Genomic DNA, 25,158 nt, shown 5'->3' on the forward strand with positions numbered 1-25,158 from the left:
TGAGTGTCTCACGATAGGATTGCTATATCTTCTAAAAGCAAGAAAGATTCTCCCACTTTTCTCTCTTAAGTATTGAAACAATGATTCAGACACAAATAACAGATTCAATAGTTCACAACAATCTTTTCTTATCTCTTACATCTCAAAATACAATGAAATGGATGCCTTTGATAACGAAGCGAAGTAGAAAAAAATCCCTTTAATATAACATTCATGTTGGCAACGCGCGCCCCATTCTTCTCTAGACGGGTGGTCGGGTGGTCGGCCGTTCGGGTGGATAATATATTGACCAACCCCAGCGTTATCGATGGAGTTAAGTGGTGTGGCTACTTTATCAATTGAAAGCTACATTTTATGTCAGTTGATATAATTCATGATGGAGAGGGCACGCTCGATGTAACTTGTGATAACAAGGCAATCTTTATATTGTCTGAACTTCAACAGAAAACAACAGAACATTTGATTAAAAACAAATCACATATTTTCATTTTAAAAATGTCCGACAAAGTTGTGAGTTATGTTTGTGTCTTTAAACAAACCACTGGTATTTACTTAAACACTGGACTTTAAGTAATTCCTTTTGATTAATATATACCTATATAAAGTAAAAAAATAAAAGCGAATTTAATACTGCATAAAAGTATTTAACGCTAGACGATTTTCTACCAGCCATTGATACTTAGGAAATACATCAAAAATTTGAAAATTTTTAAGTAATAAAAATTAACAACTAAGGTCTTAACATTTGATCACTGAACCCTTATTTTAAAACACGAATTAACCAAATTAATCGCGACCGCTGTCCAGTCTTAATTCGTGATAAATTATTCGCGCACTTAAAGCCCAATTAAATATTTTGAACCTCATATTTCATTCATTGCAAGCGGCGATTTTAACTTTAATTAAAGTGATATATTTATTTTTAATAAATACCTTTCATGATACGGTTAAGTACTTACTCGGTGTTCGATATGAAAAAATAAATATTAACTGACATTCATTATTAAAATATTAAATTGTTATAAAACCAATCCATCAGTTACAAATAAAATATTTGGTACACATGAGAAAATACTATATAGTTTTATTTATCATTTACAAACCATAAAGTAAATGAGGCAAAGAAATGTCGCAAATATTCATTTGTAATGTCAAATTATTACAATTTTTATGACATAGGTAGGTGTACGGAAAGATGGTCCACTTGATTAGTGGTCACAAAAACATTGGCACTCTAATTTTCAAACAGTCCTTGCATCGCCAATGCGCTACTCAACTTGGGAACTAAGGTGTTAAGTTCCTTGTGCTTGTAGTTACACCGACTCACTCATAATACTAAGTATTGTTGTTTGCCAGTAGATTATCTAATGATACTACCCTACCCAGGCGAGCTTGCACCTCTATCACCCAGTTATATTTATACTTGCAGTTAAAAACTTGAAGTTTTAAGTACATATTATTAGTGCAATAAAATGTAGACTATATCCGTGTTTTTGATAGATAATATTTAAAATACTAAGTAATCTGGTAGTATCTACCCAGGTAGGACTGCACAAAATCCTACCCTACAACTTATAAGTAGACTCAATATTCTAAAATCAAATTAAAACAACTACGGGCTTAGAATCTAGACAATCGAGAAACTCAACTCACGGTCACCGGTTCATAACAAAAATTCCAGTAGTAATTCAGTTTACTCCCTCAACATTTAAATTCCAATAAACACTTATTGTCTCACAATTTTCACATGATTCGTCCCATAACACATGACTTCTCTTTACACGCACCATAAACTTATGTAAGTCATTAAAAAGTCGATAGCTTTCGAATGCACGTCGTAAATCTAAGTAAGACAAAGTTACCGACAAAATAATAGCTATAAATATAATAGTACCCGACTCAATAAATATTATATTGACGTACGTAGAAGACAACGAAGTGTATTTCTATTAACCGACTGCGATTAAATCAATGTAAGTAATGATATCGGTAAGTTTTCGAGTTAATATTAAAGTGTAAACCCGAATTGAATCATGACAATAAAAAAATAGTATGTTTTTTCATAATAAAAAAGGTTGGCAATGTTGTAACGACCACTGGATGTTAAGTATTCACTCCTGAATTAGATACCCCCTTAAAGAGATAAGATGTTATGTGTGTGTTAATACACTGACTCACTCACCCTTCAAACCGGAACAAAACAATAACAAGTATTGCTGCTTGGTGGTAGAACATCTGGTAAATGCAACCCTGCCTTGGTAAGTACCAACCTACCCAGGCGGCTTTGGACAAAGCCTTAACACCAAGTAAAGTCTCAGGTCTATTGAAGCGATTTGAATATTATGACACGTAATTTTCGCTTAAAAATAAAGTTAGATAGATCCCGAGGTCTTAGGTTCGATTTTTCTAACGACAAATTCTAACTTCAAATGTTATATATTAGGTAGAAAAACTATTCAGTTTATATTTAACTAGCGATCGCCACAGGCTTTGCGTAGGTAAACTTTATTAATAAAGAAATTGTATTGATATAAATATAATTTATACCCTAGCACTCTGGAATAATGTAGTTATCTACCAATGATAACATTCTTTCAATTGGATCAGAAATTCTGGAATTACCCTCTACATACGATCAAATAAATTTTACTTCTTTATAATAATAATATCTATAGATATAACCTTGTACAATTACGATTCAAGACGACTAAGAGTTCAGTTTAAGTACATTTTTATTGAATCCCAGTTCGTTTAATATTATTTCAAAGTAGTGTTTATACGTATTAGTTTAAAACGGTCGCTACTCAAGGCACGATGCGCTCAGACTCGCCCACGCCGTCTGTGGCTAGATGTAAATGACCACGACGGTTCAACCGAACGTAATTAATTATTCGACATATTCAATACAAGCGATGCACGCAGCTCCAGCTATTTCAATGGGACTGTAATTATAATCTCACTCAATTTAACTTTCTAGTAAAAAACAATTTTGTATACGTAATTAAAGTATTTAAGATCATTGTATGCAATTAACAGTATTCTCAAAGTTTCGCCTGTCTGTCCGGCAGTGAATTCGTTTTTAGGCTGTACCCAAAGGATATAACGGGACCCTATTACTAAAACTCCGCTGTCCTGCCTGGTCACAGACGGACGTCTGGGTCGTTCAATCGTTTTAAATTGATATATTAGTAAAATTCATCACACTGGTCAAATGGTGGAATGGTAGCCCACGAGCTGGCGCTTACTCGTAGTTAGACAATATTTTGGATATCCTATAAAATTTGTATATGTCGGTTTATTTTCTATAAAAAATACAACCTTTTTTTTTTCTCGCTGGAAAAACGCGTTACGCGCTTCCCCCACGTGATGGAAGGTGGGTGTGTGGGACTCCCCGGAGCCCTGGACGCCGAGTGCGCCCAGGTACGCCGGGTTTACCCACTAAAAAACCAGCGGTACCCTCTCCGTCTTTGGCGGGCGCCATGGGACGCTTGCGCATGCTACCGTGACGCCCTGACGGTCGGCCCGCCTATGCGGGCCTCCAACACCTAGAGGGGGTTCTCGGAGTACTGAGACCCCCCTAGTCCCTGCAACGCCTATTGAGGAGGGGGGAGAAGGTGCGCGTAGCGCTTCTTCCTCCTCCCCGGTCATCTTCGGCGGAGCGGGTCTGCAGCGGCATCCTCTTCCCGCTCCCGCTCCGCGGCTTCCTTCTGCGACATCACGTTTTCGCAGAAGGAGCGCATCTCCGACCAACACGTCTCGCTACCGAGCATTTCGTTGACGATGCTCGGCAGCGAGAGGTCTCCGCCCATAGTCACCGCAAGGGTGTGCCTCTGGGGCCCCCACGCAGCACACTCACTCAGGGTGTGGTGAGCCGTGTCGACTGGCGCACCACACTCGTGGCAGGAGGGTGACACCTCCCGCCGCGCTGTCCCGTATAAAAAAAATACAACCTAACATAAGCCTTAATCAAGTCCACTTTGTTAAGTTTAATAATGTAAATGAATCAAAACTATTTTTTTTATTTTTATTTAAATTTTATATTAAACCGTATCTGAAAGAGAAAAAGATCGCTTAGAGAGGATAACACTTTTTCCTTACGGGACGATTTCTGCCAGTTCAGTCTACTGTAAGCCGCGTAAAAGAACTTCTTTCCAAAAATATATTGCCAATGTAGCTGGTCATTATTACGTCACGGTTATTCACTCACCCCCGGCAAAGCAGCCACGAGCTCCACGTGTTGGTATTCATCGTTGGTGATGATTGGACTCTGCCACCACGTGTTTGGGTCGCCGTCCACTGCTAACGATGCTGGATGTCTTCGTGATGATGAGCCGTCTAGCCCCTCGCAGACGTCGCATACCAAGCCACGTCTGAAAGAACATTACAGTTAGTCCTGTACTAGATGTCATATTTTATGCTGTATAAATTTTAATTTAATTGTGTATTGAAGAGTTCTTAATCAGAGGGCAATTTTATTACTTATAATGGCTATGATACGTTCTCGAGTCTGTTTCCATCCAACGACAACTGAGTGAGTTTGTAAGCAAACAAAAATAATCCTCAGCTTAATCGCTGATGTAATATGAAATGATGACCAAATCTACTTATTTATATTATATCGGTTATGATGCGATCTCAAGTATATTCCAATCCATCTTCGACCGAACCACAACTGGATCCTTGTCTTAGTAGAATTACGATTACGATTCGATTGCGATGACGTGACAATTTGTTGAACAAGATAAGTACTTCTCAATTTCCAATAGATGCTTGTTACGGGTATAAATCAGATTTCAAACTCACTTCCCAGGTGTGTCCCGGCAAAACTCTTCTGCCCCGTTCTCTCCACAAGTAGCATTAGCGGTGACCACGGAATACGGAGCGACGTCCAGCGGTGCGGGGAGATATCCACCAGGATCACTTGTCACGGCCACCTCGCTCAACGTTGTACTGCTCAGTCTGTCTAGCACTGCGCGACCTGGTGGAAACATTACTTTTAACACATCATATTTATGTAAAAGGTAGTAAAACAAAGGTAGTAAACAGCTTGAAGTAAAGTGTCTTTAAGTATGGTCACTGTTACACTTAGATTCTATTCCTATTCTGTATACTGTTCATTTCTAATTATTAGTGTTTCTCATGTTGATAATCCTAAATAAATAAACAAATACAGTAAAACTTTCACTCGGAATGATATAAGGATTCTAACGATATCTATAAATCTGAATATGTTCGGGCATTTAAAAGTTATGGTGGTATAAAGTATTCAGACACCAACATAAATCCTGAAAACATTACACTATTATTTTGAGCAGTCGTTTAAAAAAGCTCAGTGTACTTGACTAAATCACTCTTAACAGAAGTTTGTGAGTTCAAGGCCGGCCAAATAAAGTATAAGAAGAATGAAATTCTGATCTAAAGAACAGTGTATTGGTATAAACTCCAAAACTTGTACAGAGAAGAGGAGTCCTTAAATAAAGTGGTACATTAATGCTGCTAGTTTTATTCATAAGGTAACTCCTGTCTTAGTTAAAAGGGTAAGTTATTTTTTATCACAAATATCTGATATCTAAATAATCACACGTTGAACGAATTATATAAAACAAAAATTTTCAGTAAGATTTATAATGCGTGTAGTGTGAAATCGTTTATTAAAATTCAATTATTCAATTTAGAAATGGAATGTGGTACACCACACTCGTGGCGTTAGATGACTGGGAAGCCTTTAATTATCACTCATTAATATGTGAGATGTTAAGCGTTAATTTGATATATCTATAACTCAAGAAGTAAACGTACGATGTGTCGAATTGTAATGCTTAGAACATATCACGAATATGAAGAATTGTAAATCGATTTGATTTGAAGTTATTTATATTTGGAATTTCAAACGTGTGTGTAAAAATTGATAAAGAAGATATCAGGCTATGTTCCAATGCTGAGTGAAGGTGAAGTCCTGAGAGATATATTGATACTTGCATCGAGCTTTTAGTACTGAGCGGTTCAAGTGAATATAATAAAAGTCATATGCAGTTCATTATGATATCTATTATATAAAATTATATATATTTTATGTCTTTTAGAGATTATTACTCGTTTGAATGACGGTCGTGACATGTATTTTTATGGATGTTTTATACTATTCACTTAGGTGTCACTGCAGCACTAAAAATCTATTACATTAACAGCCTGTAAATTTCCCACTGCTGGGCTAAGGCCTCCTCTCCGTTTGAGGAGAAGGCTTGGACCATATTCTACCACGCTGCTCCAATGCGGGTTGATGGAAGAAAAATCTATACTAATATTATAAATGTGATAGTAGCTCTGTCTGTCTGTCTGTCTGTCTGTAACGCTTTTTCTCAGCCAAAACACTGAACCGAATTTGAGAAAATAGTATGAAGTAAGCCAGAAACCCACGAAATGACAAAGGCTACTTGTAAATACCAAAAAACTACCACCTAACAAACAAAGCCGCGGGAGTCGGTATAAGAGAGATTTATAATCATAGTAGATTATGGTATCTACTCAAAATGAGATGTGTCTCATACTTACAACGGTATGTGTACAGTGAAAAAAAAATGTGTAATATCTTATCTCTAATGAAAAAAATAAATATTCCTTGGTGATACTAAAAATCAATAATTTGTCACAGTGATTTGATTTAAATAATGATAGAGCACGTAAGGCCTTTGTTCCAAAGGCAGGTGTTGCACGATTTACTTACATCCAGGATTTATATGAGTACCAAAATGAATAACTAGGATGACCGCATCAAATGGCATAAATGCTAGCAACATTTTTCCGTTGAATCAAAATGATTCTCGTTGCGGAAAATTAACCAGCAACACAAGGAAGCAATAATATAAATATCTGTTATAAATATTTTCACTATAATATCAATAGAAAATAGTTCATTGACTTGGTGGTAGGGATTTATGCAAGCTCGAAGGTACCACCATATATTAATGATATGTTCTACCGCCAAATTGCAATACTTAGTAGTGTTGTATTCCGGTTGCAAGGGTGAGTTAGCCTGTGTAACTAACACAAGGGACTAAGCGTAGGAGGAATGGTTAAAATTTCATACAGCACCAATTGTGGTGGTGGTTGTGGTGACCACTTACATATCAAGTGGCCTATTCACTCGTCCGCCTACCCACAATATAATTTATTTATTTATTTTTTATTTATTTATTTTTTTATTTATTGGAAAAGTTACACCATCAATTTATCACTAAGCACTTAAAATTAATATTTGACTGGGGTAACATACAAAGTGATACGTCTATCAAGGAACTCATCAAGTCCACATAATATATACCTATTTCAATAAAAAACAAATTTGATCACTTCTAATCGAACTATCAATGTATTTTTAACTTAGAATTCTAAATTCGAATTTATAGAAAAAAAAATCGTTTACATACATTTCCGAATAAAAAATAAAAACACGCTGTCAAATCAATTTGTTATCGAGTAGATATTCTAATATGAATGCTATGCAAATATTACTAATACGTTTTAAGTCTGATCAAGATAACACAGAATCAAAAAAAAAAAAAAAAACAAATGAATATTTATAGTATTAAAAACACGTAAATTATTTTAAATGACATTAAATACTATGTAAATATATTTGAAGATAGACTTTTATATTAAGAAATAAAAGAAAAATTTATGACATTACAACACGAGAATTTATACAAGATTTGATCCGAACAACATTAAATTATACTGGTACATAAGTAGTATTGATGCAATCTGCGCGCGCGCATCATGAAGCCATCTGGCAACACTTTATAAAGCCATCTCACGTTTTGATATCTTTAAACTCACACTTCACAACTATTGCTTGGGAATTCCAATTTAAAGTCCAATCTCACAGTCGTAATGTTTATGTTATTATAAATTTACGTCTATCGAATAATAACATTTAGTTACACTTAATTTATATATATTTTATATTTGATTCTTTAATAATATATCGCAGATAAAATTGCATTTACCAATAAATGTATATTTTATGATAAAAAAGAATACATATCTTCTATAGAAGATTATTTTGGTGATAAAGGCGATATTGTTCTATTTCACGCAGGATGTATAAATTTAATTTAGCATAATTAATACATGCAATAATTTAAGGAGTGACGTCTGAGTTCATAAATACCAGATATAGGTTTAAAGTTATCTTTGTAAAATGGCGTCGAATAGTCTAATTGAATAAAGTATTTTTTGTTTGTACAGACACACATGCACTAATGCCCAGAAATATAAATAGTAGTTCATATATGCTAATAATTCGTTATTTATAAAAAAAAATAGGTACGGTATATGGAAGAGCGGTAATAAAAGTAAAAATGTTTATTTAAACGGCGATTCCAAACTTCGTTACGCAAATATTTTATAAGCGATAAAATATATATTTTTTATTGTATTATTATAAATTACCTCTCAATTGTCTCAAATGTTTCAATACCAGAATAATGTATACGTAAAAACATTTTGTAACTGTGTTTGTCTGTTTGTTACCTGAACACGATTTGGGCCCAGTTTCTTTCGTCAATAATACGATTTATCATAATAGCACTAACATTATTTAACGTCAAAAAACCGAAATAAGGGTTGTATTATATAAAAAACCGCTTAGATTTGCAGAATAAGCTACCATTTTAAATTGTCACTTTACAAGTGAACTAATGATATTTTATGAGTGGAAAGCACCCATTTATGACCTAAGTTATATTTAGTTAACATCGTCATAATATGACCAAAGGCGATAGGCAAAGAGTAGTCGCGATAATGGCACATCCCTAATGAGATCCAGACGACCATAATACTAAGTTACCATATTATTGCTACCTTTAATGTGTCAGATAGATTGAGGAAACACATCCGAAATAAGTGTTCGTTTTATTTATGAAAATATCTACCAAATAAACTTTAATAATTTCACATGTAAGTGGTGTTTAAATTTGGAACAGATTCATTGCATTAATAAAATCTTGCTGTAATTACTTTATACTTCCTAATTCATGTAACGTTACCTGATGAAACTTGTGATCGATTTTGGAATGCTTATAAAGCGATTGGGAGGATATTGCATCTACGATACAAGCTGGGAATACTTCAGATGTTAGTGAGCATTTTAATGGTTACACACAGACATACTTTATGTTTGTATGTACTAGTGATGCGTAAGTGTGTACTTATAACGTAGTGATCGGATCATTTCGAATCTTTTTGACAGATTAGGAATACTCATAGTTACGTCACAATATTTACAACAATGCAATTTATATTCACAGTAACATTGATCACTTTGATAGAATCAGCGATAATCATTGTATGTAAATGAGATGTTAGGATAAGCTTATAACGCAAACATAATGCATCGCAAATGTTGGAAAAGAGTAACTACGGAGTTTCTTGCCGGTTCTTCTCGGCAGAAAGTATATTTTAAAAATTCAATTAAAAAATGCTTGTAATTTTTTTGAAAATGAAGATTATTTTTATTTGAATCAAAATAATCTTCATTCAAGAAAGGCTTTAATGAGCAGTTATGAATCACGTTACAATATTAATTGTCTATGGTCGGCGGGGACCACTTACCATCAGGGGGCCCATGTGCTCGTCCGCTAAATCGTATCTCATATTATACAGACAACGAACTAACGAGTCAATACAAGTGCCATCAGCTGTCTATGCTTATATAATATACGAGTTTTAAAATATTTTCCACAAGTCGTACACGGTTACCGCTATCAGCTAACATTAAGTTCTCAGAAATAAACGAACTTAACGAAATGCCTCATTAAGAGAAAATGTCTCTGAATGACCAAATTCCTCTCAACGTTGCCACAGATTATTAAATATAATTAGTTAAAATGTATAACATTTTATGGGACGCCAATTTATTTAAGTATTTAATTTGTTTGTAGAAGGTAACATATTATATTATAACAACTTAAGCTTAAGTCGTTTTATAAATTTCAAATTTATTTATGATTATTTATAAATAAATAACAATTAATAATTCTTACAATACAATAAACAAGTCAATTCACAAGTCTAGCGATGTGGTGGTACCACCCATTCATCATATATTCTATCACCAAGCAGCATTACTTAGCATTGTTGCGTTCCGGCTTGGTTGATTGTTAGTGTAAGTACAAAATTTCATAAAACGCAGTGGTGACCACATACCATCAGGTGGTAAATTCTAATGGATGGTATCTACCAAGACGGGCTATTACAGTAACTATTTTTAATTCGTATTGGTATATATTTAAGCACTTAATGTTATCAATTCTTATGTTAATAAAAACTTTTTAGACGGGCTTGCAAAGTCCTACCACCAAATACCAATACATATATAATATACCAATAAACACTAACGTGTTTATCTGTGGGGTTTAGACGTAGATATGATATGTCACTTTGACAGCAGAATTAGTTGAGATCAAGTGCTCTTATTTCCAAAATTGTGATATATCTAAATTATTATAAAGTAGTACACGATTTGCGTTCTTATGTATATTGTATTAAATGTCTTATTGGCATCTATAGACGTTTTCCGTTTGTCAGTTTTTGAAATGTTAATCAGAGTAAAATTTGTATCATGAACGCTAATTTATCGCTTATAATCTCATCAGCTGCCATCGACCAATAAACATTCAAATTTATGTCAAATTCATCATTTTGTCTATGATCAGCTGTTCTGCCTTTTTTTATACAGTAGACTAGTTTCCTTGATATTTCGTCAGCAGAACTTCATTATTATCAATTGCTTAAAATTGGTTACCTGAACAGTCACAGAAATTAGAGTCACAGAGTATACATTAAAAACGACATGTCAGTATTTCTAATAATAAATAATTAATGAAGATTGCTCCTTTTCACAAACGTACATACGTATGTACGTAACGTACTAGCCTTGAACACCTTGTAAGAGTTCAATTCACCGAGTACATACGTGAGTGTAATCCGAGGAATTAACCGCAGACGTGCTATTCATTACGATAAAACATTTTCTAGAGAAATGCAAAACGCGTTTTGTAGTTCAAGCCTTTTTTTTTCATTTCTCTTATGCCGTGTATCTGTGCTAGTTGATATTCTGATCATCACACGAATATAAAAAAGAGTTCCAATTAAATTTAACATATCTGTCTTACATTAGCAACAAATTGAAAATATTTAATTCGGCATTTATCTTCTTTGAAAAATATTGTATCGTTCTTAAAACATAAATCATTTAATATACTTTATCTCAATTTAGATTATGATAGTAAATATAATGTCATGTAATTTATAGTATCAATTGGCAAAGTCATAAAACTATACGTAAATCGCCACACTACAAAATTTATAGTCATAATACACGCCGTGATTGCTACCAAACAAATCAGAATTATTTATAGTTTATTATTACTACCTTCTTATTTCGCGTCGACGACGCGATTTGGACGCATATTAATACATTGATCATTCCCCTACTACAGACGTTAAACAAACTGGATCATTCATAATATTCTTGATTTTTTTATTGTTACTCTGCCCGGAAACAAAACATACAGGTACATTAATCTATACAGACACCACGTCTGTGAAGATTAGACGATATAAAAGACCAACAATATAATTATTTAGTAACATTACGAAATTAAACTAAAAATGTGTTAAGTGCTCCCACTTGGCAGTCGATTTTGAGCCTTATGTTTGAAATAGCTAAGTTGATATAATTGTCACACGTCAAAAGGCGGCTCCAAGGCAAAGGTCAAAGCCCAAGGCGCTATGCATGCAGTTTCGCGTGACAACAGACGTTTTGCGGTCAGCGGGCTGCGAGACCACACACAAACGAGACAGCCTGTGCCCGCTACTTCGGTTGCGTACACTTTAAACTTTAATTAATAATGCTCTCATAATAATCTTGTGACACTAAATTTCCGACTTCCCAAAGTCAATACATCCTTTTTGAGGCATCGTGTTGGTTTTTGTAAAAATATTCCACAGACGTTTTTAACTTGGATTATTCAAAAATATCAATCTGATCGTAAAACATTGAATCACACGTCTTATTACTCGATAAAAGACCATATGGGTGATAAAAAAGCGTGGAGCTAGTATTCGTTGACTTTCATGCAGGATAAATAGTATTTTTTTTTCTATTTAAGTAACATACCTATGCTAATTGGTGGGAAAGAGTAACTATTGACATATTTACTGGATTATCTCGGTAGAATCTACATGCCGAACCGGTGGTAGCTTTTATAGATTTAATAGAATACTACAACATGACAATACAACAGTTCCTTTATGTAGTTCTTGGTGGTAGAGCTTTGCGCAAGGCCATCTGGGTAACACTCACTCAGCTATACTTATTATTGTTGTGTTCCGGTTTGAAGGGTGAGTGAGCCAGTGTAACTACAAGGGACATAATATCTTAGCTCCCAAGGTTGGTAGGTATTAGTGTGATGTAAGGAATGCTTATTATTTCTTACAGCGAAAATATATATGGGCGGTGGTGACCACTTGCCATCAAGTGGCCAACTTGGCCGTCCGCCTACCTATAACATAAGAATTGATTTTTTGAATGTGAAAGTTTGCTTCTAAGATATTTACGAAGTGTAGATTTAGATCGCTGTTTAGCGATAAGGCCGCCTCTTGTGCATCTTTCTTAAATGTGATTCAACTTTATGTTTACTGGTGTACAATAAAGAGTATTTAAATTTTTATTTTTTATTTGAAGAGTATTAAATCTGTAAAGAGTTTCTTCCAACTTTACATTTAAGTTATTGCCATGATACCTTTTTCCAGAACCATTCAACACTCAACATCCCCCGTGTGCGGGATTTATAAACAAACAATCAGAAACACTGCAGTCCTGATGGAGGAAGCGGCCGCTATTGTAAACAACACTCGTTTTAACTATGAAGTGTTTGTTCGCTCCACACTTACCTGTTGCTACCGATTGTTAAATACCTCTGTTAAGTTATATTAGTTTGATATTAACCTTCACAGTTAGATAGATTATCAAGATCTTAATAAAATAAACTATTAAATATAATCTACTAGCGACCCGCCCCGGCTTCGCACGATTGTAATGCTGGTATCAAATATACTACATAATGTCTTACAATGTTCATAGTTTTTCAGTCATTAGACAATACAAACCGCTATGTCCCTGCGTCTTAAATCTGTAATATCTTCGAAAATATTCATTTAAATTACATGCTGTAAAGGGCCATATTGATCTATATTAAATTCACAGTGTATTTAAGGTACTTAATTGGTTACTTAATTTATTATTTTATGCTGTGTTGCTTAAAGTCTCTTCGATAATAAGCCATTATTTCCATTATTAAATAGTTATTATGGGTTATCCCTAAGAGATAGACATATACCATCGCGGACTTAATTAAAGACCTTTTTAAGGTGTACATTACTGTAGTACATTATTTTGATCTATCTTGTATTCAGCCAGCGTTTGCAATGTAAGCGCAAAAAATGTGTTTATTTACGACATCACTTAAGAAACCTCTAAAATTATCAGTGTTTCTCGACTATATTGTGCATGTTTTATACATATAAACCTTCCTCTTGAATCAATCTATTTATTAAAAAAACAGACTAAACGACTAAGCGACTTTGTTTTATACTATGTATTGATAATTATTGGTTATCATGCACACTAAGACATCTTATAAGCACGTGCGTCACGCATACTTACTCATGCACGCCAATAATATAATTGAACATGGTATGGTGCCTTTAGTTTTCTAAACTCTTTAGGGCAAAAGCAAAACAAACAACATTTGACATTGAATTCATGCGATATAATTGGTGGAGGGCTTGAAAAGTATATTCAATATGGATTTTCAAAAAAGGTATTTTGAACGTCGACGAAACTTTTATCGAAACTTTGGAAATAAAATTAAAGTAACTATAAGTGATAGATTAAGACATATTTATCAACAACTGTTAGTAGTACATATATGAGCTGAGTTATTAGCAAATCGCATGGAATACATTGTTTATAGACATTCCTACTTCGACTGGACTAGACTACTTCAAGTAAAGCGTTTTTAAACAATGCACGTTGGAGTGTTACAATACATGACATCATTATGAATGACTAATGAGCCGCAGATCAAAAATATACTCCATTTACATAGGAATCGTGATTTTAACAGCCCTAACACGCGAATGAAGTCGCAGGTAAAAACTATTGATCTATATATTTGATGTTTGAAAAGTGTTCGTTAGCAGTAGTTTATCTGCGATTCGATACATCTCTTAAGATTTATCTAAATATGAGTTAAAGTGATAAGTCAATCGATAAAAGAAAATCGAAAATCTCGCTCGAAAACTTCGTTACAATTGGACTTCACGCTACAGTTCACAGACAAATTCGATACAACCGCAAAATACATGTGTTATCAGAAATTTGAAAGAATGTTTAATCGGCACATTGTGTTGGAAACTAATAATTATTTAAGTGATTGATTGATAAATAGGGTATCAACACATGCCGATAATGCAGAAGAACCATCAGCTGATGCCATATTAAAACTGATGTGACATAATCAGATGTTCTTAAGAACTATATTAATCTTCTAGAAATTCTAGAAGCATCGTGGTTCTAAAAATGTCAACATCGTGAATTATCAACATTTTTAAGATGAACATTAGGATATATTCATATTTGAAATCATATAATTGAAGAAAAGATTACTGACTGTTTGATAATTATACGATTATTACAATTAACGTCTTGACTAAATAGACAATATAGAAATTACAATTGAAAAAGGACTTCATTTTTAATGATAATAATAAAGTTACATTTAAATAGCAATACCAAATATTAAAAACAAGAATGTAACAATTTTTGGAAACATTTGATGTTACCATTTAATATGTAGGCTTCCTAACGACTCTAGGAAAGTTAATCTCAAAATACAAACCCAGGCATTCCTCCCCAGACTAACGATAAATAAACACTAGTATATTTACAACAGCCTTGAAATATATAGTTGGCTTCCAAAACGGACTTCTTGTATAAAAACTAAAAACCGCGGCTCGTGGGAGCGGGTCCAGTCCTTACGCGTCCATTCGGCTCATTAGTATACACCAAATATGGCAAAGAGCGGTTTTTATGACCGAACGATAGGCGATGCGTAGCTACGATTTTATAATGATTCGATCGAACGATTCAATCGAACGTTTTTTATTCATATATAATGAACGCTTCAGTTTTCTCGTTAGCAGTTTTCTATAAATGTTTGTTATTTCTTCATTGAAATAAGTTACAAGAATTAAGGATAGTACGATAAGGATATCGTTGTGCTTGTTTTTTTTTTTTAATTTGCTTTCAAATTTATAATAAAGGCAGGCGAGCAAACAGGCTACTGTTAGAAAGTCCACGACCTCTACTATATTCATTGGCACTACAGTTTTTTTTTTTATAACGAATACTAGCAATGCCCCAAGTTAATTAAGGAATTATTTATATTCCTATTTACCCCTCCTTTTTGTGTTAGGAGTGGGGACGACAATATCCCAAGGGGTCAGGATCGATCCTGCGACTTTTTACATCGCTAGGCGGCTCGTAAACCATTGACGCTTGATTATTAGTCATTATATACATCATCACTTTGCTTCCAATCATGAGAACTACAGCCATTTATTCCTAGTGCCTCTAATTGTAATGGCTCATTCATCCTTTATACCAAAACAGCAATACAGAGTATAGATTTTTGGAGTAGAATAACGGATGATTGTGACGTACCACTTATAAAAAATAAAGTTAGTACGCGTAGCACAATTATAGAGACCTATTGGTGTTAATGTATTGTAACTGGAATGCCATGTTTTTTTAGAAAAACCCCATTCTAAGATTGCATGGGATATAATAACTTAGATGCAATGATTGGCACTGGCCCTAAGAATTGTTAGAAACAAAAATTCGGTCTCCTATCTTATTTGAACTCTTTCCATCCTACTTTAGTATCAAAATAATTTCAAGCTCTAAGAAATAAAGCACTCCAGACCCCAAATATTTTGACAACATCAATAATTGTTTAAAAATGTTACCAAGGGTTTTTACTCAAACTGGATTACTTATAATACAAAGGGAAAACAAACATCGTATACCTTCACTATTACTTGTACAACAGATTAAGAATCAATGAATACACGTGACACGCGATCAATCTATTCAATCGTCTGGATCGGTTGTTCGATCGACAGACGACAAACGCGCGCAAACAATGATTCGAAACGAACAGGTTGGAACGACAAAACACTCGAATTTCAACATTCTTTGAACATATTTTGTTAGGTTGGCAATACAATTCGTACTTAAATTTCCTTCGTTCAATTAGGTTTTTATTATAATGATTTGTAAGAATTTATTCGTTTTGCTACACATGATTATTTTGTTATATATTTAATAATAATAATAAGCGATGGCCCAGTGGTTAGAACGCGTGCATCTTAACCGATGATTTCGGGTTCAAACCCAGGCAGGCACCACTGAAATTTCATGTGCTTAATTTGTGTTTATAATTCATCTCGTGCTCGGCGGTGAAGGAAAACATCGTGAGGAAACCTGCATGTGTCTAATTTCAACGAAATTCTGCCACATGTGTATTCCGCCAACCCGCATTGGAGCAGCGTGTTGGAATATGCTCCAAACCTTATCCTCAAAGGGAGAGGAGGCCTTTATCCCAGCAGTGGGACATTTACGGGCTGCTAATGCTAAAAAAAATAAAATAAGCGAACGGGTAAATAGAGCACCTGATGGTCACAACCACGACCACCACCTATTGACATTGGGGTCGTAAGAAATATTAACCATTTCTTAAATTCAATGCATCACGAACTTTGTGAACTGAGATCTTAAAAAAATTTGATACTTTTTATATTTCGAAATTCGGTCCATATTCATAGTATGGTATCGTGGTTCTAACTCATTTCGTTCGTGCCTGCTTGCCGTTATATTGGATTAAGAGTGTGATGGATAGATTGAAACTGTTGTAATGTTATGCGCAGTTAATTTTGCCAGCAGTCAAAGTGTATTAAAATAAGACACCAAATAGTTTTTATTGGACTTGATGAATTAATTCTACCAAATAACGAAGCTCCAATCTTATCACACGATTTTAGAAAAAAAGGACTAAATATTTGATGAGTCACATTTTTAGATGGAGATTTTCCTATTCGCGGTACCCTGCTGCTAATGATGTTACTTTACCAAAGACAGGACCATAAAAGTATCATAGTGCATTTGAAACCAACAGGGCCAAATTTACTGGCTGTATATGTGTTACATATGGTCCCGCATTTGGCTATAAAAAAAAAAACATGTGATGCTCTATTAGTTTAATAAAGCAATCAATTACATTAAAATCAATTTAAAAACAAACTAAATATTAATTGGCTAGCTGTTCCACAAAGGCACAGTTATACGTGAACTTCGATCGAAGATTTCGACGTCAAACCAAATAATTCATGTCGTGGTGAAGAAAAAACTCGTGAGGAAACCTTCTCGTGAACATTAGAGCAGTGTGACTTACCTCCATAACACTAATAAAAGTATCGGAGACCGAACTGTTCGCGGACATTTACAGGCTGATTACAAGATTTATTTCTCATCGGCATTGCTCGTGCAAATTTTGCTTAATCGATTGCACTTGTTTCAGTTACAAGATTGCATGAATACAACGAACGAGTGATGTTAAATTAAGGTTTGTAAAAACCGGTTCCCTTTAGATTGCATAGTCAAGTAAACCTATTCTATTATGGGCTAAGCTTTTCTATTTACCAGGATTAAACTTCGTTTCAAAGAAATGAACCCTTTATTTCTCCGTCCTGGGGATCAGGGATTGTCACGTCATTCATATTCAAACGTAATTCCTTATTATCGCATTCCAGCTTACAGTATGTGTAAGCTTACGGGATTATGGAGTGATACATCGCAGTTGTCGAAGGATAAAGGTATTGAAGTTTTAAATATGTTGTTCACAATTTAAATCAGTTTTATGTCGCTAAAGTCATGTAAGTAGTTTAAGAACATTCAGTTCAAACGGATATCAAAAACCGGTGTCAGCGTGACTCGGGACTAATGTGACATGACGTTTCAAAGAATGTTAATTTAAATAAATGTCGAAAAGTTTAATTTCAATAAAGTTTGGGTTGAATATTTCTAGCATAATTTTAGACTTACTGGTAATGAATACAACCAAGCACGAAGTGATCGTATTCCATCTTTATCATACCTTAACACAATATTTTTTTATTATAAACCTATCGAGTTATAATTTAAATAACGATTAAATGATACAAATAAATGAATTCTAGTGCATAATATATGATTAGCAACCAATTGATCTTGTTGACGCATTCGAAACTGCACATTCACAAGGAATATCTAAAAGAAATCCAAAGATCGCTGTGAATAATGACGCACTTGAACAAATGACTGTGAAGGGATAGTGCGTAGTGAGGTGCGCCGCGGGCGCCGGCGCCGACGGCACTCCCCGGCCAGGGCGCGTGGACTTGATGATAGATGCGTCGAGCTCTATTGTTGAATGTAAGTGGAACGAAATCGACTTATACGTTTATACTATTAAAGTTATTCGGTAAAAAATAAAGTACATCCCAAGTTGTAAGGGCAAAAGTGGTTTAATTTGTTGATTCGTTTCACGTGTTAACTTAAAACCGATTGATGTTGTATAGAGAAAGTTAAACCGTTTGTACCAGGTAATTATGCCTAAAAGATATTTTATCCAGATTCTCGAATAAATGCAGGATAGATAGTTAAGCTAACTCTAGCGAATTCCAGATGGAAATAGTGACATAAATCTCAACGTATTTTATCGAATTAATCGTATTACTAGAGAAGAAGAATAAGAAAAAATAAGTAAAAATAACGTCAACAGCAAAAGTCGAGTTTATATCCAACAAACATTGCTTAACATATCTCTAAGGCTCCGACGTATGAATAACAAAAGCTATAAAAATACCACAGAAACTTTTACGAGCTGACAACAGACACGTCGGTTACAAGTGCGTATGCAAACTCTAGTAATATGTACCCGGCTTACCTGGCGGTGCCCGCTGGGAGGGTGCGCATGCGCCATTAAAACGGACACTTCATTAACAATTTATGGCTCTCGGAGCCTTTGTGGTCACCGACGGTACATCGCCGTGACAAATGACTACTAGAACTCCTTAAATCACTATTTAATAGCTGGTCGCCAAGACTTTTTGGATGTTTTTGACCGACTTTTGTATCATCGCTTTGGTATTTTACCGTTCTTTTATGCAATATGTCATGAATTTCATGGGATTCTTTTATGAATAGAATGGTAAAATGGTACTATTCCAAGCCGGTCTTGATTTTTTAAAAACGATCATAAAAAATCATTTTTCGTGAAACATGAAATTAATTATTTTATATTAATTGTTTTTTTTTTTTTTTAAGATGACGATTTGCAAAAAAGACGATGAAAATGTGTAAATTAAGTTTACATGAACTTTTTAACTTTTTTATTGCGAAATGTTCTTGCACTGTACAATCACGCCTAATGGTGTGCGTTCATGAATAAAAAGGCACTTACCCACTTGGCACTTATTCACTATTGCAATAAAGATACGCGTTTACATGGACTTGGAAGTTATTGTAATGTTATCACGTCATGTGTAAACTTACATTACGAAATTCATTTGATTCAGTAATAATTTGTGATTTTATATTTTATCAAATTTTTTTAGAAGAAGTCTATATTTTATTACTGTATTTAGATATTTAGCAATGTATTCTGGTCATCATTTTTAATGTATTAATTCCTTAGTATGAATATTATACTTTGTTAACATTTTAGTACGGGAAGAGGGTAAAATAATATACCTAATATTCTGGTTACTAGTTTTTGTATGTCTTTTTGTTTTTATGTCATAGGTTGGTGGACGAGCATATGGACCACCTGATGGTAAGTGGTCACCACCACCCATAGACAAAGGCGCTGTGAGAAATATTAATCTTGGGAGCTAAGATGTTATGTCCCTTGTGCCCGTAGTTACACTGGCCAACTCACCCTTCAAACCGGAACACAACAATACAGAGTACTGTTGTTTGGTGATAGAATATCTGATGAGTGGGTGGTACCTACCCAGACCGACTTGCACAAAGCGCTACCAAGTAAAGTATTGATGTAAAAGGTGAAAAATCAGATGTAAGTTAATATTTTTTACGGTGCCTATGTCCATGAGAACTGGTGACGCCGTACCACCAGGAGGCACATTTGCCTGTCTACATATATAATAAAAAAACTGGGGTATTTTCTCAACCTTACCAAAGGTTAAAAGTACCTATCTTCCAATTATTCAAGTTTGTAAGTCGGTGTGTCTGTAGGGATGTGCTTATTTTAATTTCACAATCAAAACGTATAGATTGCAGTCTTAGTTTGTCTCCTCTTATTTATATCTCGGTTATATTGCGTGTTCATATATCTGAAACTCAGTGCTTTCACTACAGACACAAAAAGTAATAAGTACTTCGATATCGTTCGTCCACACGAACGAGATAGCAAGTAATTGCGTGAGACTCACACACCCATTTCGTTGCCATTGTTAATAATACAATGTTACCAAAGATAAGTAGCATCCGTTGGTTTCAAAACAACAGGACAATCTACCGACTCATTAATTACGACAAACCGCCTTGCAAAATCGAGCCATAGCTCCTCATACCTTAAGCGAAATCTTATGAAATAAACATAAACTAAAAACCCCCATAAAATTCCCATAACCAAATATACTTAATTAGCACAATTGTTAACTTCAAGATGGCTCGGTGCTTGTTGGTTCTGCGCAGGCGCCGGTACCTAATATGGGCGCGATAACGAGCGAGCACACTCGGCCATACACGGCACCACAATCGGCGAGTATCACCATAACGATCGTCGAGAGCAAACAGCTCATAGCTACAACCGATTGGGAATCAATCCAACTACCTTTGTGCCGTTAGAATCAACTACGAAGCCATGGGACCAATTATATACGTAAACAGAACTACTCGGAAAGATTGGATATTTGTACTACGATAATGTGTTTGAGAGTAAAATTAATTATTCTTTAGATAAAATTAAAATCATTCAAGTAGATGAAAACTAATTACTGTTGCTTGATAAACTAAATAATCAACTACGTAAATTATTTATTAATTATATTCTGTAAAAGTATTCTCAAAATCATACGATATGCGACATTTTCTATAAAAAATATCACAATTTTAGGTTATATGGACTAAAATGGCATATCACCGTAAGCTGCCAACATTTCATGAGATATTAATTATTACAAAATCGTATTGCTTTGCATCTAGTAGTAGTCTTGTATTGACTTTTATGATCTTTTTGTTTATTTAATATCGTAATGTCAAGCCTATAGCCAGGATTGATCATGTTTGATGCTCTAGGAGATACACGTCTCGGAGTCCTTTTATCCTTTTCTAACTTCCTGAAATAAATATTTTTACTACAAAGCAATGTTTTTTTTTATATTACGTTTTTTACTATATAAGGAAGGGCCAACAACATTTAATAATGCATTTTAATAATATTTACTTATTTCCCAATTAATGGTCTGCTTAGGAGCCCTTCGTTAGTCGATGCCTACATTACCTAATGTATTTATAATTATACTCTAAGACCTTCAATAAATGTAACATTTAACACAAATACTGTTCTAAATTTAAGATTTTATTGAACCATACATACTCTTCAGCTCTATGATATAAATAAAGATTAAAAAACCAGACACTAACAAGTTTAATCGTCAGTTTATGCCCAAAACAGGAAAGGCTTATCATTTAAATTATAACTCAATCCCGAATGTTTATTCAATTAATGCCCACAGCGATCGGCTATACTTCCCTCGTGAACGTCATGCCGGATCATCGAGTTGTATACGAGGCCCGCTGACAGACATCCCGCCCCTAATGGCTTCCAACAACTCGACCCCATTCATTCGACACACAATCATAAAAACATAAAAACTCATTCGACTACAAGCATTCACTCATTTGATTTGTACAGACATAAAACAAAATAAAACATCCATTCAAATGCGGTTGCGTTGAATAAAATATTATACAACAACACACACAACCGGCTAATGTTTTGGTACTCAGCCCCCATTTATCGGGGCATTGAATTCTACTCTCACATTTATAATGACACAGAGATATTTAATTAATAAAATATAATAATAATAACTAAATATAATACTTCGATATATTTATAAACAGAGGTTACATCTGAAGGTTGCACAAAATCTTTTCGTTGCCAAAATCGACCGACACAAAACCTAATATTGAATATGCTGTACAAAGGTGTCATGTTGAAACATTTTTCATAATATATTTCGTAAATTGATTATTGGCACACCTTATGACATAATTGGATAACATTTTCCATCTGAAGATTTTAGATAAAATCGACCGTTAATTTAATTCCCGCGCTCCCCGAGACTTGTAATAGTTATATTAACTTCTGCTACGTAGCTGAGACCATTAAAAAGCAACACACTACCGCTGTTCTTACGGTGAGATTCATTTGTTTTATGCTAGGTTCATATATTAACACGGGATGGAGAATAAGTTGTCGAATTAGAAATCAAAATATCCTTAATCCTTACTAGGATAGGTTAGGTATATATAGGTTAGGTATATAATAGGTTCTAGAACCACTTTTTGGATCATCGTCATATAAAATTACAATATATGTTAAGCGGGTTGGGAGATAGATACTACCGAGAACCGGACAGAAACACAGACGTAACTATTTTCTACCGTTCCAAATACAAAGTTATGTTAAGTTTTTATATACTATTAAATTTATATACTGTCTGAAAGTATGTTTTAATAATTAATGTTTTTATTTTGTAACAAAAAATTAAAATTGTTCGGAATTATTTAACTGTTAAAATTAGGGAAACGAGTGATAAAGAAAATGGCATTCTTGTCCGCCTCAGATCGTGTTTTCGAATTTTATAATAATATAAAAATAATTACTAAACAAAAATTTAATTATGTAAAAAGTTAAATCCTTAAGCCTTTGTTTAATATAATCTTTAAATATTTATGACACCAAATACGCAACAAAAATAGACAAGAAAATTTTCAATTAGCACCTCCATTAGAAAGTTAAACAACACACAACATTGTTGTAATATTAAGTTCATTTACATTATTAAAATTACCTTCTGTGCAATATCTGCTGAGGTTTGTTAGATAGCACAGGTAATTAGCTAAGACATAATTTAGTTACGGGCTCCGAGATAACGATCGGATTGCTATCACCAGTCTTCGCCTGCAACCAGTTTCGTGTTGTTGAAATCTAAGACTCCAATCACGGACCAAAGATATTAATTAAATAGTAAACTAGTTTTATACATACGTAAGATATGCCTCTGAGAGGAAAAATTCGTAAATATTGTGAATTTAGTTAGTATTTTGTTATCCTTTATACAAGCAGGCTGTATGTAATAAAATCAAACAAAAATGCAATCAAATACTAATACTGAAAGAGGAATATATTTCTGGTGCAAAAATATTCGCCTCCATTTTTTTGATGACGAACGTCTATTGACACACTTTGAGGGCAAGGCCGACGCTTGTATCGTAACGGTCAATTGCTTGACAGTGTCTTACACCGTCACGCGCTCTTTTCTACCACCACTTCATTGTATACAACGCCATGAACGCGTTTATCATCATCATCATTACATAATATAAAATCGCTTACCGCTGTCTGTCCCTATGCATGCTTAGATCTTTAAAATTACTCAACGAATTTTGATGCAGTTTTTTTCTAATAGATAGATTGATACAAAAGGAAGGTTTTTATGTAGAATACATGCACAATATAGTAGAGAAACACTGATTGTTAGAGGTTTATAGAATGATGTCGTAAATAATCACATTCTTACGCTTAAATTGCAAACGCTGGCTGAACCCTACGAGATAGATCAAAATAATGTACATGTCTATCTCTTAGGTAGCTCACAATAACAATTTTTTATCCTTTACTTTTTACAAGAAATAATGGATTATTTTCGAAGCGATTTTAAGCAATACAGCATTAATTCTTATACAATTAAGTACGTTAAATACATTGTGCATTTAATATAGATCAATATGGCCTTTTACAGCATGTAATTTAAATTAATGATTTCGAAGATATTACAGAATTAAAACACAGGGACAAAGCGGTTTGTTTTGTCTTACATCTGAATAACTGAAAACTGTTTTAAGACATTCTGTAGTATATTTAGTACCAAAATTACAACCGTGCGAAGCCGGGGCGGATCGCTAGTACTATAGACTTCTTTGTGTATTCTAAAAATAATTAGCGAACAATATTTTTTTTAACGAATCATTTTGTTTTTTTTTTTTTTTATTGGTTTTATTTAATTATTAATTATTTCAATAATCATCAGTTGTTTCGCATCTATCCCGAGACGGTGACATTACGTATTAAATTATTTATTAGTCATCTACTGTAATTTCTGTTATGATCTATGACGAGTCAAGCGTTCACATCGATTATGACGCGATCTTAGCAAGCGCCTGCTGCGGAACTCATGTTAAGTAGGGTTTAAGTGCCTCCAACGCATAAACCACGCGACTGTATAAATTATTATACATTATTCATCTTACATTTTTAATATTTGAGGTAAAAAGTTTCGTAATATTCAAGTTTTATGTTATGAATACGGAAGTATATTCGTCAGTCAGTCAGTCGCCTCATCACGAAGCCGATAATAATAATATTTGACTTAGAAGCATCAGGATAGTTCTATGATGATCCGGACAAAGTTTGAGGAATCGCCTAATGCAAACTATAGAAAATATATTAAATTGTTATATTATGTATGTCGACCACAGACTCAAAAGAAATACTTTGGTTACTTGATCCAATTTCGGGGACAGCGCCAATCTTAGCCAATGGTACGAGAGATATCCCTACTCTAAATTCAATTGGACTTCAATCCAAACGTACGACATATAGAGACGCAAGACATGTATGCATGTGCTTTAACGGAAGTTTAACATCGACTGCTGTTGAATAATTCTTAACAGAAAAAATC

The 25,158-nt window shown here is 34.1% G+C and overlaps 1 protein-coding gene across 1 annotated transcript in view; it reads right to left on the reverse strand.

Moving 5' to 3' along the window:
- Positions 1-25,158, reverse strand: part of LOC125076930 (laminin subunit alpha-1) — a 160,402-nt gene that overhangs the window by 107,337 nt on the left and 27,907 nt on the right. Inside the window, exons 3-4 of the mRNA XM_047688668.1 lie at positions 4,804-4,978; positions 4,208-4,370 (exon numbers count right to left, since the gene is read on the reverse strand). Of these exons, the coding sequence (XP_047544624.1) occupies positions 4,208-4,370; positions 4,804-4,978 (338 nt within the window). The remainder of the gene's footprint in view (positions 1-4,207; positions 4,371-4,803; positions 4,979-25,158) is intronic.

The sequence above is a fragment of the Vanessa atalanta genome, chromosome 3 (assembly GCF_905147765.1).
Source record: "Vanessa atalanta chromosome 3, ilVanAtal1.2, whole genome shotgun sequence".
Taxonomy (NCBI): Eukaryota; Metazoa; Arthropoda; class Insecta; order Lepidoptera; family Nymphalidae; genus Vanessa; species Vanessa atalanta.